At 40.6% G+C, this 15347-nt stretch overlaps 2 protein-coding genes across 2 annotated transcripts; one reads left to right on the forward strand and one right to left on the reverse strand.

Moving 5' to 3' along the window:
• Positions 1-4066, forward strand: LOC121609205 (gonadotropin-releasing hormone II receptor-like). The gene is made up of 4 exons (XM_041940815.1): positions 1-125; positions 1265-1868; positions 2370-2574; positions 3540-4066. Exons 2-4 carry the CDS (start codon positions 1320-1322, stop codon positions 4064-4066), a joined length of 1281 nt encoding a protein of 426 aa, XP_041796749.1. The 5' UTR covers positions 1-125; positions 1265-1319.
• Positions 4067-7512: 3446 nt separating this feature from the next.
• Positions 7513-13645, reverse strand: wdr93 (WD repeat domain 93; the record flags this gene model as incomplete). Its single annotated transcript, XM_041940100.1, is given in 15 exon segments — positions 7513-7621; positions 7809-7995; positions 8194-8350; positions 8461-8521; positions 8635-8836; positions 10158-10289; positions 10508-10597; positions 10718-10788; positions 11012-11165; positions 11483-11567; positions 12120-12205; positions 12289-12367; positions 12693-12757; positions 13027-13228; positions 13538-13645. Coding segments are annotated over 15 exon segments (1788 nt in total), but the record flags the coding sequence as incomplete, so codon positions are not given.
• Between the last annotated feature and the right edge of the window lie 1702 nt (positions 13646-15347).

The following is a 15347-nucleotide window of genomic DNA, read 5'->3' on the forward strand; positions in this document are numbered from 1 at the left end:
AAAACGTGCAGCAGCTCGTCTATGGAAGACTAACAACTAACACGAAGCCTCCGTCTTGCTGCGATTTTGGAATATTTGGGGTCCCAGGAGTGCGCAGCCCACAGTCCTCTCTGCTGGATATGAATGTAAGTTGGCTTTGCGCACCGTCACTGAAGCGTCTTTGTCTTTTTGCGCACATGGAAATGTTTTACTGAATTGCTCAGAGTGTATGTCAGATCATTTAAAGTCGGACTGGCTGTGAGTCTTTGCCATCTGTGTGGAAAGTGAGCTTGTTGAGTGTGATCTGCCTGCAGAAAGAGGAAAAGTCTAAATAATCCCCGCACGGGTCCGTCTCAGTCAGTTATCCGCACGTTCTTCAATGCTCGCAAAGCCGTTTTTAAAACAAGCTTTCCGGAATTATTTTTTTTTAATAATCGTCAGATTATTTTAATGATCCTGTTTGCTTCATTTCGCTTAAAATACCACAGTTTAGCAGAATTTCTAGTAGAAAATACGTTTTTATTGTCTATTCTACAGGTCCTTCACTGCTATAATAGCTCCTCAGGTGAAAATAGATAACCTGGTGATCATCAGTTATGATGCTGGTTTTTTTTTTTTTTGACTGACAGGATCAGTATCATGACAGTGAGCCAGCTCTGTTCTGATGTGCAGGTGTGGGCTCTATAATACTAACTGATAACACAGAGGCTCTTCAGTGAACCAGGACACTGAACAAGGTGAACAGAAATCCATCTGTTTCCTGTTTGTATTTCAAATCACAAGGCAAAAACATAAAGACCATTTGTTTGTCTTGTTTCTTTGTTTGGGCTCCACAAAACAAATAGAGAAATGAATATTGTTATTATAATAACACTCTTATGGATTCCATCTGTTAATATATGCATCTTTCCAGTTCCCACGTTGTTCTGATGATTAATAGTAAAAAAAATCTTGAATATTAACACTGTTACAGTACATTCGCTCTGGGAAAACACGTGTAGAAGTTTATACCATATAAAATGATCTAAAGTACTGCATTCATCATTCCCATGTTGGTCACAGTTTGTTAGCTGCACATTTCCACCTCACTGAGCTGCAGTATGACTGAGGTTTCCACTTACAGTTTGCATGTTACTTCCTCTTGACGAGCCGCTGCGTTATTCACTCATTCATGTTTGTATTTCTCTTGTTACACAAATGCGTTTGGATGATCTGCGCCCACTTCACGGCCCTCGACTCATCCGTCTTGTGCGTTGCTGATTTCCTCTTCTTGCTTCACCCTCAGCGCTGATCTTCGTGGCGGATGAGCAGAATGTTTCTTCCTCTGCGTGCGTCAGAAAATGAACACCGCTCCGTGTGACTCTGCGGGGACCATGTATCACCTGACGGCAGACCACCGACTCAACGGCAGCTGCAACTCTTCCTCGCCCGCGTCCAACTGGACAGCGGGGGCTGGCGCCCTGCAGCTGCCCACGTTCACCACAGCAGCCAAAGTCAGAGTGGTCCTCACCTGCATCCTCTGCGGCATATCGGCCTTTTGCAACCTGGCTGTGCTGTGGGCGGCACGCAGCGATGGGAAGCGTAAATCCCACGTCAGGGTGCTGATCATCAACCTGACGGTGGCTGATCTGCTGGTGACCTTCATCGTGATGCCCGTGGATGCCGTGTGGAACATCACGGTCCAGTGGCTTGCTGGGGACTTTGCCTGCAGGCTGCTGATGTTTCTTAAGCTGCAGGCAATGTACTCTTGCGCCTTTGTCACCATGGTGATCAGTCTGGATAGGCAGTCGGCCATCCTCAACCCTCTGGCTATCAATAAGGCCAGAAAGAGGAACAGAGTCATGCTGACTGTGGCGTGGGGCATGAGTGTGGTGCTGTCAGTCCCTCAGGTAAGGTCAGGTGACTGATTGTCATTGAAGAAGGATAGAAATAGCTTTTCATTAAACATGATCTGCCCAAAGACAACATGGCCACTTCCTATGTTCCAATATAATTCTGCATTTTTTTTAGTACATGAATATTTTAATGGGATTTACAATTTGTGGCCTTTCCACAAACACTGCTGATTAAAAAGTATGAAATGTGTGGCTGCCAGTCTTAGAAATGACCATTTAATGTGCAGCCTGTGGTGAGAGTGTGAATGTAGATTAGCTTTGTGGGTCATGAGCCACAGGGGTTGGGACCCACTGCTTTAAGAAACCCACTTTCTGACCACAGACACAAAAATGCAAATAAAGTATTTCTGTTTTTTTAAATATCTATCTCTCTGCATGACTAAGTAGCACTAGAGGTGGGTGACTGACGACGTGACCACCAAACACCATGAGGAGTAGCCATGGATATCATCTCACACAGTATGACTCAAGATTATCGTTCCTTTCCCTCCTCAGATGTTTCTTTTTCACAACGTGACCATCATCCAGCCCGAGGACTTCACTCAGTGCACCACACGTGGAAGCTTCATCACTCACTGGCATGAAACGGCCTACAACATGTTCACCTTTTCCTGCCTGTTCCTGCTGCCGCTGCTCATCATGATCACCTGCTACACCAGGATCTTCTGTGAGATCTCCAAAAGACTGAAAAGGGACAACTGTAAGTTCGAGAGAGACTGTAATCGAGTCTCTCTTGCAGGTCTGTTTACGTCAGTGATTAGCATTCATATAAGAGAACTGCTGCCGCACAGTTCGACTCTTTTATTAGGAAATGTACATGGGTAAAAGCTTGGCTGAGTTTGGCCATTGGTGATTGAGGCTTTTTGTTCCTTAAACCAATCAGCTGGAGAGCTTAGCTGAAGTACACACACCAGGAGGTAACTTTCTGATTTTCTGATTAGTGGCTTCATTAGTGCATGGATGGAAGAGTGCATTCACCTACATTACAACGGATCCTTTTTTTGTCTTAAGTTTTGAGAAATCTGTCTCTGAGACTCTGCTGGCACCCTCATAGAATGGATGTGAACATCCAAAGGATGAATTATGGACATGAGCAGCATTGAAAAATTACATTTTAGCCCCTTGGCTATTAACATTGTGGCTTTCAAACAAGATTGTGTGGCGAGGCTCTAGGGATCATGGTCCCCACAGGATGAATCATACTGACCATGGTGACCCTCTGACTTTTCCTCTGGCGCCACCATGAGATCAGATGAATTTGGTACAGCTTTCCATGGACAGAGGATGAATTTTAAAAACATTGGTGATTCCTTGACGTATACTATACTTCAAGCAAATGTTAGCCTGTTAAACATCAGACTGTAGAATTGCTATAATGAGCATAATTTCTATTAACGCATCTGCAGAATCTGAAAGCAAGGGACAAGACTTTGGTATTGCAAATGTTCTGGTAACTGTTCATCACCACTGACCAATCACATGAGCGGGCTGTGGTTGCATGCAGGTAAACAGACCACCTGGAGAGCAAAAGAGGTAGAATATAATGGCAAAATACAATACAAATGGCAATACTAGTGCTCTATTTTGTGCATATTAAACATTGTTTGTTTGCATTCAAGCCTTTTATAATGCTTTGTGTTTATTGTTTCTGTCTTGTGCTCCCAGTGCCCTCCAATGAAGTGCATTTGAGGTGTTCGAAGAATAACATCCCCAGAGCCCGCATGAGAACTCTAAAAATGAGTATTGTGATTGTCTCTTCCTTCATTATCTGCTGGACTCCATACTACCTGCTGGGCCTGTGGTACTGGTTCTTCCCTGACGACCTGGAGGGGAAAGTCTCCCACTCGCTGACCCACATCCTGTTCATCTTTGGGCTCGTCAACGCCTGCCTTGACCCGGTCATCTACGGCCTGTTCACCATTCACTTCCGAAAGGGGCTCAGGAGGCATCACTGCAACGCCGCCACAGCGTCCGACCTGGATAATAACACGGTTATAACAGGATCTTTCACTTGTGCTGCCAACTCTTTTTCACTGAAAACAGAGGTGAGCCCTGCCGGCCAGGACAGGTTTATGTCGTGCAGTGATGGCCACAACAAAGCAGAGTCAACGTCCCCAAGAAGCAGCTTTTTTACAGCAGGCAATGATGCAGAGAGCGATTCTAAGCAGTGCAGCCCTGAGAGCATCGTATGAGGAGACTCCCTGACAACTTTTACTACTGTTGTATTAATGTTTTATTTATTTAGTGTCTGACTATGATGCGTGTGGGTCCTGTTTTCCTTGAATACTATGTGTCATTTTGGCTTACTTCATAAATTGTAACATGCTTCTGACCAAAACACAAAGACAGTTGGAAACTTTATATTTTGTAGAAGAGTGAAAGCTTCATAAAATCCATGCACCGTTTGCACTACACTAACACAACAAGCTCCTGTTGTAAAGGAATGTTTTATTGCTCGGTAAGTTGTAGCTTGTGTTCATCTTGGATTAAATGTATTTGCTGCAACTAGGAGTGTCTACTGTGAATCCCCTGCTGTTTTTCAGAGGTGAAATCAAACAGGCCCTCTGGGAAGAGGAATAATTCACACATATATATGAAATCGTAAGCATGCAAATTCCTGTTGCACGGCTTTGGTGCAATTTCTGTGCAGATTTCTTATGTAAACACACTTCTGTGTCTGTCGTGATGTGTAGCAGCAGGATCCCTGGGGGGAACTGCTGTCTATAATCAGTGATGAGTCACAGTGGCTGAATGGAAAGGCCATTTCTACCCTTGAATTGTGACAAATTTATATGCGGCAGAACAGAGAACTTGAAAATGATCCTCAGCTCTGTGGAAAAAGGAATAATTTTCTTTAGAACAAAGAATGACTGAGACAGGTGGGTTCAGGTGCAGTGCTTATATCGTTTCACCTGTGACTCTAATTGAGGCCACAAGCCAGAATTATTTTCAAGTGATATAAGACACAGAATCCATTATCTAAACTGATGCCAGTATCAACCATCTTTCATTAACTCTTTCTGCATGTATTCCTGTATATGTTTGTTTGCACACCAGTTAGTTACAAGACAGTGTGCGAGCAGGACTGGGAAAATGGTCGTGACTTTAAATCCTTAGACAAATATTTTTAATTCCTACGGTCTGCAGGTAATGATTATTTTTTATTATTAATCTATAAATAACTTTCTCAATCAACCGCTAGGTCTACAGTGAAAAACGAAAATCGAAATTGGTAGCAAAGTAGTCAGTCAACAAATTCATTTATTAAAAGAATAGTTCAACATTAATGGAAATGCACTTGTTCGCTTTATTGCCGAGAGTTAGATGAGAAGATTGACACTCTCCTGTCTGTCTGTTAAATCTGAAGACACTGGCAGAGGTCTGTTATCTTATCTTAGCATACAGACTGGAAACAGGGAAAAGCATCTTCATGAGATTACAAGTTCATTAGGCAAGAGTTGTTCAATCAGTACAAAACAAAGTTTTATGGAGGGTTTATCCTAAACTAAGCAAACTGGTTGCTCTTGTGCAGTTCAGACATGAGAGTGGTATACTGTAGACCACTCTCATATCTAACTCTTGGCAAGCGACATGACCTATTTCACAAAATGTGCAACTGTTTTTACCAACTTAATTTCCTAATTTAAGCATTTATTCATCTTTATGAAGAAATAAGCTCAAAGCTCCACATCCTAGCTTTTGCAGCTTTCAGCTGTTCAGCAGGTGGTTGTTTAGCTTCAGTGATGATCTGCTTTCAGGTAGCAAATTCCTGCGGCATTTATGCTGTTTTGTTTTCAACTTAGCTTTGAGTATGAGTGTGTTTATGCCATAAAAAAGGCTAATAATACACTTAAGCGGATATCTCTGGGAAAGGGAAAAGATAGCTTAAGTGGTTTGTAGCTGGGAATGTTGATGGCAGGTTTTTTTTGTTGTTGCATGTTATAGTAAAAGCAATGTTGACAGAGCAAAAATATCACAAACAACTCACTGAAGAACATAAGAGGCAAATGAAAAGTCAAATGAACAAATACAACAAACCCAAAAGAAACAGTGACAAGGACTAGAGTGAAGTATCTGCCTCGTTGGTTTAATTTATGAGGCCATTGTTTTTATTGATTCGTCCATAAATATCTGATGTTGACGGTGACAGTGAATAGAGCACCTGTGCTTTCATTACGCTCTCAATGACGTGTGGCCCTTTGGCATTAACCCTCAGCCAGGCTTTGTACAAATTCAAATGAGGCTTTCATGCACATATTAAAATCAGTATCAGTTCCTCTTGACAGAGAGACACCACAGTGTGATCTGGTGAATATGGAATACAAACGACGCAACAATGTAGATAAATGTTTCTGTGCCAAGAGCAGCAGAGACGACACACAAATGATCGAAAAAGCACACCGTGAAATGCACCACAGGTACATCCTGGCACAGGAATTCACATTATTGTTCTGTCACCAATCTAAACTCAAATTGGAATCAGGAATAGTTAGATAATGTCTAAGTGAGGTCAAGGGGGCAAACAGGAAAAGCCCTGAACAGGTATGTTTTTAAGAACGTTGCATGACAGATTTTAACATTTTAATTAAGTTACTCATATTGAGCAAAATCTCTGTACCCTGTCCTAGTTTTTTGTGTCTTCTGACATTAAAAACAAGACACATGAAACATTCAAGGGCCACAAAGGCAACAAATCCCAGCGTGCCATGACTGACGACAGCCCAGTCATAATCACCCTGAATACACTTATCCCTTTAAAACACATATTAAAGATGGTCTTACAGCACCACAGATATAAAAATGTTCCCAGAACTCAACACAAGAAACAATCTCGTTCCTTTTTCCACAACTCAGATTCTGTCTGATTTGTCTTACATGCAAATGAAAACTGGAGGCTAGGTTATGTTGGTAAAGTACAGTCACATTTCTACCCATGAGATAGATTTAAACAGGGGCCTACATTCAGTCTTATAGGGTGCATTTAGTCAGAGCCACTGAGTGAAAGAGTCGCTGTAAGAGGATCAACTGAGAATCAAAAAGACTGTTGATGTGACAAGACCATCTACATATTCATTAGGTATGAAACGGATGTCCAGTATGGACTGCACTGTTTACACAGCATCCATAGCCCCAAGTGCAAAACATAAAGTGTGTGAATGTATACCAGGCAGTATAACAGAAATCATTAGCACCAGCAAAATTTCAACTGCAAACTAAACATCGGTTACTGAATTGAATGCGACTCTGAACAGTTTATTAACTATTATTATTATATTATATTACATATTACATATTATTTATATGTTTATATATGAATTCAAATTCAGCAAACATATTTCAACACCTTTCCAAATATATTCTCAAGGCAATGTCGTAAGATGATTCAGACTTTAATGTAAATATTTTCACTTAATTTGAGCATTTATTAGAAAAAGAAACACACCATGTATACCACACTGCACTAATCTAAGCAATTTCACATGGCAAATATGATATCTGTGTGGAAATGAGCTTTCTGTCGCGGTGAATAGTGCAGTAAAAAGTGGTGAGATTGAATGAACATGCACAAACACACTATATACTGTAATACCTAAATAAATAAAAAAAAACCATAAAAAAATTTGTTTGCTGCAGCTTTTCAGGTGGCTGCAGCTCTGCTGTGTCTCGGTTGGAGCATCGTTGCAGTTTTCTGTAGCTGCTCCCAGGTCTGCGTGACAGCTTTGTTCCTTTCATCCACAGACCGCGCCCTTCACGGGAAAACATAAGAAACATATGAAATGACACTACTTTAACATTCAAATATGACTTGTTCGTGCTTTGTCCTTTCAGACAAGAGTCTGCATATCATCTGCCTCATCTTGGGAGTAAATTTTCAAAAATATCTGGACACCACATATTGAGACTAAAGTGGCATGAAGACACAAAGAATGCAACCTTTGCTGGAGGTAGAGATTGCAGGTTTCTTCTAGAGTGGCCCAGCTCAGTGTTTCTTGTTGCTGTGAAGAGTCTGGAAGTGAGACAATATGCTGCTTAATGACATCAGACTCTCCAAAACGGAAGATGAGAAGCTGACCCTGGCTTCCTCCTATAGAAGACGCACTGCAGCTGGGGTCCTGGTCACCTGCTGAGACATGAAGGCCTTTAGTTTCAGTGGTTCAATTTCATGTAACCTTGTTTGTGTCACTTTTTTGCTTACACATTAGCGTTAATATGAGCTTACTGATTCTTCTAGAACGACACCAGTTATTCCCTAATAATACTTTTTTCCTCACAATTGCAAAAAACAACAACAAACAAATCGACATGACTTTGGGTTTACCTTTTATGAAGAGAGTTTGCTGTTTGCTGTTCAAAGCATAAACAGGATTGCAGGGAGTAGCAATCAGATGAGATGTGGGAGGAATCAAGAAGCACACAGTGGATTTGTTGATAGCATCTTGGAGGAACATTTTTCCATTTCTTTGTACCACAAGCGACTAGTTGAAAAATAAGTAGAAGACGGCAGGATGCTAAGAATTGGAAATTATAATACTGGAAATTCCTTTTGTATTAAAAGCTTCAAACTTTTCATCAACAACTTCAGTACCGAGCCCTGCAGAAACGGCACCGATGCAGTGAGCGTTGGTAGGTCCCCGCTGTGTTTTGGCCTGGAGATACAGAACACAGAGTGTGAAAATGTTTTGTCTGATACGACTGCATTTCCTCTGAAAGGAAAAGTTAGATGCACACATTAAAGTATGAAAATATGTATGTATGAAACCGTTCAGTGAGCTGCACTGTGCAGGAACGTGTCCCTCGTCCTGTGGTGACTGCATGGATTGCTCCACTTTTAAACAACACCAAAAGATGGACTGTTGCTCCGGTAAAAGAATCATCAGCAGACACAGGCCAGTAATCCACAAACTGTATCCTGGACAAGGCACTGTCTGCTGCTGATGCTAAGACAACAGACAACGGAGACCCTGAAGGAAAGACATGAAAATGAGAATCAAACAGACATAAACATGTTTATATTACTAATCTCTGAAAACAATGTAAGGCAAGGACGACCTGACAACCGACAGAGGGAAAACACACTGCATGTATTGGAAGCTGCCTACTGTACTAGCAGTACGTACTGAATTGGCCAAAATGTAACATGCAGTATGTAGCATGTAAACCAAAGCAAAATCTGCAGTATGCCACAAATATCTGGATGTCGTATTGATTCTGTATAAATTTCCAGTATGCATCGAACCAGTCTATCTTGCCGACTTTGTCCCACAATGCAAAGCGCTGGAGTGTCCAGGTTACGATTTTTGATGCTATTTCATCACTAAATTCACTTCTGACAATTTCTGAGGAGAGAAATTTTAAATATTGACAGTTTTACAAAAAATTGATGTGAAATTGAAAAACCTTTTCTGAGCTGAGAGGTCACCGACTTCACTTAACCTACAGTCACACAGACCTGTGCAGCCAACACAGCAGACTTCAGCGACAATGGCGGAAGAAGGCCAGGCCCACAAGTTTAAGAGATAGTTTTAATAGCAAAAGATAGCAAGGAGGACGATCCGCTTCCACAGCAACAGAAATACTGAGAGGACGAGCTCCAACTTAGTGTTACATCTGCAGTGAAGTAAAGCGTCAAAACACCGTTCCTTCCAGTCATCAGATAGGCGTTACCTATCTCTCAGGTAAATGTTCATCATCGGAAGATTGTGAAAATCCACATTTAGAATGACTCTTTTTTTAGTGCATAGGGGGATGCTACACAGAAGTTGTGGTTTAACATTAGCTGTCTTATTGTTTACTTCTGCTTTCTAAAACTAGCTACGCCTGGCCTGGCATACCGCAAAATAAATCGATTTAACAGTTTCATACTGCATACTATTATGAAAAACACACACTGCACACACTGCTTACTGCGACATGTAGCCAGCGGCCTGAATACAGCCACTGACTAAATACACAAGCGAGGAGAGGCTAATGAGGGCCAGATGAAACCTGTCTGCAATCACAAGGGTGGAAAAGAGACAAAGGCAGGAAGTAAAACAAAACACGACACATGAGGAGAAACTCTTTCGACAGGGAATAACTGACCTAAAACCCAAAACCATGACAACAGCAGCATAAGCAAAGCAGGCTTGTGAACATTTGACTCCATAAGCTACAGGTCGTAGTAAAGCTGCAGCAGTGAAGCTCCTGAGTGCACTGAATTGAGTGCATGAATTCACCTACTTTGCTTGTGAGAGGAAAAATGTGTTATTTCTTTATTTAAAAGTCTAATTTTTCATTGCTCACCAGATCGCCTGTCCCAGACACACACCAAACCATCAGCGAGCCCAAGGGCTATGTAACAGGTGCATCTACTGACAGCAGAGCAGAGGATCTCTTTTGCATTTGGCCACAACACATCTGGCGTAGGTTCCACATCTGCTTCAAAAAGAGAAGGGTCGAATCTAAAAATGGATGCTTATTGCCCTCTCTAGTACAAAGAAAAGAGCACAGCAGACATGAACTCTTAACAACAGGCAGCACAGTTGAAAGATGTGGCTGTGAACATCACACAGCAAAAAAAAAATCTATATATATATAAAGAGACTATAAATATATAAATATCTATAATATATAATATAATATAAATATCCTACCTGGTTTGTTTGTTGATCCTTTTTGCAGCAGATACTGAAGAAGACTATGGCTGCCACTCCACCACACACAGACAGCAACAGGTAATCCTGCTGACAAACAGTCAGAGATTAACAATGACATTATTAGGAGCATAGCCTGACATGTTATTGTTTATCGTTGAAAATTCACATATTCAACATTAAATTTTCAAACACGTCTCCACTGCAAACCTGGCTGATACTTTGCTGTGCTGCCACCAGGAAACTGACCACAAGGCAGAAGAAAGTGGTGGGTGCATCGCCTGAAAAAGATTCCATGTAATTTATGTCTGACAGGAAGGGGGGGGGGGGGGGGGGGGGTGTTCAATCAATTACCATTATGACCATTACGTTTATCAGATCTTCAACAGAGCTATAATATATATATTATATATTATTATTATTATTATTATATATATTATATCATATATAATAGCAATGCTAGACAATGAGATGCTGATTGTATTTGTGTTAACTTTTTTGCACCTTTGGCTGGCATTTGTTTCCTTTGTTTTTCCTGCATCGGTATTGAAAGCGTGTTCCTACCGCTGATGACTGCCGGTGTTTACGTCCAGAGCCAAACAGTGTGTCAAAAAGTCAGTCATCTGCAAGACTTCAAGTGGACCATCCAATTCCATTCCTACAAAACAGCCGGAACATGGTGGGATATTGACTCGGTCGCATTCTGCCTGCTCACGCTTATTCTTTTACTTCTGTTTGGCACAACAAAGGTCTGCGTGATAGCACAAGGCACAAAAACTGAGACAACTGATGGGACACATACACAGTCATTTAAACAAGAGATACACAATCACTGACAGAGATGCGTACAGGTACACACACCTCTGCACCTACATTATCACTTCCACTTACACACAAACACAATATGGATTTTTGATCTGTTCCATTATACCACACTATTGTTGTATTACATTTTTGCTCTAGATACAATTATACCTGCTGGAATTTTGGGTGGCTTCATTTTAATCACCACTGCAACTGGAGACCATTTCACATCCACATCTCCAGATGAGTTTGGGTCCTGAAGACAGAAAAAAATCCAACTTCCTAAAGGTTTTTCCTCAAAGGAACAACAAAAATAAAGTCTTTTCATTCAATGATATATAGCTATATGAAGCTATATGTTCTATATAAAACTAGGAAAAGAAATAATTCCCAGCCATAACTGTAACTGTATTGTGACAGTTACACTGTATTATGCTAAATATGTGCAAAAACAAGAACTCAATGGAATGAAGAACACAAAACAACTGGAAGCTGGGTTGCAACACGTTTCAAACTTGGCGATCCTTCTGTGGGAGCTCCAGGTTCAAGCCCTGTTGTGTTCTTTCTGCCATGTGCCCGTGTTTGTGTGCATCTTTATCTTTTTCTCACTGTTCAAGATTCAACGGCTTATCTTTTGTCTTTGCAGTCAATTCAAAATGAATGGCTTTGATCCAAAATTTAGCACAAGCTAAGTTCAGACTCAAATTGAAGGTGACAATCAAAACTCACTCTGAATGCAATACCTAATGTGATGCCTAATACACAATTATGCTCAAACCAGCCTACCAATTACATTTCAGTACAGTACCTGTTTTTGTGATTGTGCCTTTTCTAACTCTTTCAGCCATGCTTCTGAGGGGAAGTGATAAACCTCGAGCCGGAGGGAACCGTTGCCTGACAGGTGTAAAACACGTGATTTCATTAGTTAAAATCAGCTAATAAACATGACTCAAACAGACAGCAAAGTCCTTACTTACAGCTGATTGATGCAGCTCCATAATCTCCCCCGTCAGATACTTCAAATGTCAAGCAAATGCTCCTTTTGTTGACATTTTCCTGATATTAAAGGGAATATTTGAATCTATTATGCTTTATTTCTTCACCTCCTTTAAAGGAATTACATAGATTCTAAAATGAAAACTATATCCCATAAATACACATATTACGTTTCTCAAAACATTTACAAAAAAATGTTTTCCATAAGTACCATTCTCAACCACACTTACAAACATTTTACAAAGTTACAAAAAACTTTTTTGTTGTGGTGAAAGTAAACATTCAGATTTCTTTCTTTTTTTTTCTTTTACACACACAAACTTTTTTGGTGGAGAAACAAAATATGACAAGGTATATCTCAAGAAATGACACCGACAATACGCACCATGGTGTTAATAACACTGAGGAGGTGAATGCCTTCACAGTGATATGCAAAGACTCTGGCAACACCTGCAGTGGAACATGACGGCAGCTGATGTGAGGATGATATTTTTAACAAAGGATCTGTTTCTACACCTTCTGGAAAAACTCTATTTCCTCTAATTATTAGGTGATATTGTCTCAGTTCACTGCAGCAATAGTTAATGACCTCAGGATCAAGCTAGAGCATTTCATGCGTTTAAGTAAGTGTCAATCAGGTTTTATGCAGGAGAGGGATGATAAACACAACAAGAGCTAACTAAGGAGAAGCAGTGGCTGATCACAGGCATACTACCCACCCATATCATCAACAGTGCCAAGCAGATAGGCCGTCTCAGCCATCCTCGTCATTTGAATCGATGCAATTTCTACTCGGTCCTGCAGCCACTCTGCAACGCAGATCAGAGAGGATGCACACCACACAGCAAAGCCCTGGGAGTGACCCAGACTGAGGTACCTGCCGTCTTCTGAGCACGCCAGGCAGTTGGTGCTCTCTGGAAGCTGGAGGAGTAACAACAGCAAAAAATTGATAGCCACATTTCCTTTGGAAAGCACTCACCTTTTCATTCAACAAGTTGAACAACTTATTTCTGTTAGAATAAAAATAAATGTTTTATGGGGCTGTTGAGCCTTCAGGATATATCTGCTACTGAGCAAAACAAATAATCTTGACTTGATTTGACATCATTCAAAATTATTCATAGTTCAGGAAGAGTTTTGACAGATGTTTTGTCAAGAACTTTACGCTTCTTCTCTGTCATGACCCCATTTCCAGAAATAACCCAATAAGTGTAAACTCCTCATCCGTACCTGTGTAGCACCAAACAGTTCCAAAGTAGGTGTTGTCTTTCTGGATGTCTCTGATTTACAAGATGCTTCCATGTCTGAGTCTGGTGTACCTTTTCTGTTGTGCACAGACAAAAACAATTTTAATTTTATACAAAGTACTTTATTTTTCAGTAACCTGCTGAAAGTGATGCCACGCTACACACTTATGCACTATTAGGTGCTTCAATCTGTAACAGTGCATCATATTTATAAGTTGGTCATGTGTTTTGTAAAGTGTGAGTCTGCAGCGTAATTAGTTATCAAATAAATGTAGCTAGTGGAGTTAAAAGTACAACATTTGCTTCTGAAAGAAGTTTCGTAAAAGTCACACAAAATAGAAATACTTCATGTATGTGTGTGTGAATACAGCTAACGTTATAGCAAAGAAAGTGAGGACTAACACAGGTAACACAGCCACACGCTATTTATCCATGGTGGTGCTTGACAATAAATACATGTATTTTACTGTCTGGGTCTGGCTGAAAATGAGGCTGTTGTTGAATCCAATGCTACACCACAAGCTGACACACAGCTGACACCATGGACACAATAAAGCTAACCAGTGATGTATGCTAACTGTTAGCGTAAACTGTTAGTCAATCAAGGTGGCTGTTGCTAATGCTAGCTACAACATCCAGGTGAGCAGGGAGGACGGAACTGGGGGACTCATGGTGACCTTTGGTTAGTTGTTCATTAGAGGAAAGAAAAAATCATTTCGAAATGCCATTTAATTTCTACAGAAATACTTCAAATCAGTGACAAGCGGCCTTACCTTAATTTGGCCAGAGTTTATAATGTTCGCACCAGCGGACTCAGAGGGTGCTAATGTTTCATGGTCGTCATGGCAACAGCGCCTCTAGGGGCGCACTGTCGTCATGTCCATCTGCGAGCACCCGGAAAAGTACTTGACAGGTTTTAAACAGCCATCTAACAGGTACACCCGTGAATAGGTCCAGGTCAACACAATCAGTTCTTCATTTTACCGCTGATCTCCAGAGTCAACTTATATTCGCCACGGTTAGGGTCCTGCACGTATGGACGTGTTCCGATACCTGCCCAACATCAGCTGCTTAGGGACCGTCGTGCAAGATCAATACGCACAATCTGAGGCACAAACTGCTGTTGTTTAATGCACGCACACAAACTCACAGTGGTTTCAGTTTAAAGTCCTAAAAAACTAATCTGAAAAAAGATCATTCATCTTTAGCAAGTTATCTTTGAAACAGCGAAGGACACATAATTACAGTTTTCTAATAGGTCATGTATAGTCCCTTTATAATGGGTTTATCGGTTTATTGGGTCAGACCTTATAAATGTTGAAACGTGTTATGTGAATATAAGTTAATAATCTGGTAAAAAACAGATTTTACTCAGTTTTTCTCCAGAAGTGTTCCATTAGTAAAAGAGAAGAAAAAAGAAAAAAAGTCAGGGTGACCATTTTCCCTAACGATTTTTCACAACCTGGCAACCCAAAAGCTATTCTTGTGAACGACTTTAAGCATTATTTTAAGGCATCAGGAAATTATTCAATGAAGTCATCTTTCACAATATACAAACCCTTTATAAACGTTGTTTGTATTTAGGGGTCACACAATCAGAAGAGCACGTAACAAAAATGACCAGCTGAATGTTGTGATTAAAGAAAACCTGAATGATGACGAATGAATTATGCAATTACCTGCAAAGAGAATTCCAAAGAGAAAGGATCGAAACACAATAAAATCTCAAGACAAAAATCACTTTGAGGTTTTTATTTTACTTTGCACAATTTGGAAAAGAGAAAGTACACATT

Source organism: Chelmon rostratus, chromosome 1 (genome assembly GCF_017976325.1).
Source record: "Chelmon rostratus isolate fCheRos1 chromosome 1, fCheRos1.pri, whole genome shotgun sequence".
Classification (NCBI taxonomy): domain Eukaryota; kingdom Metazoa; phylum Chordata; class Actinopteri; order Chaetodontiformes; family Chaetodontidae; genus Chelmon; species Chelmon rostratus.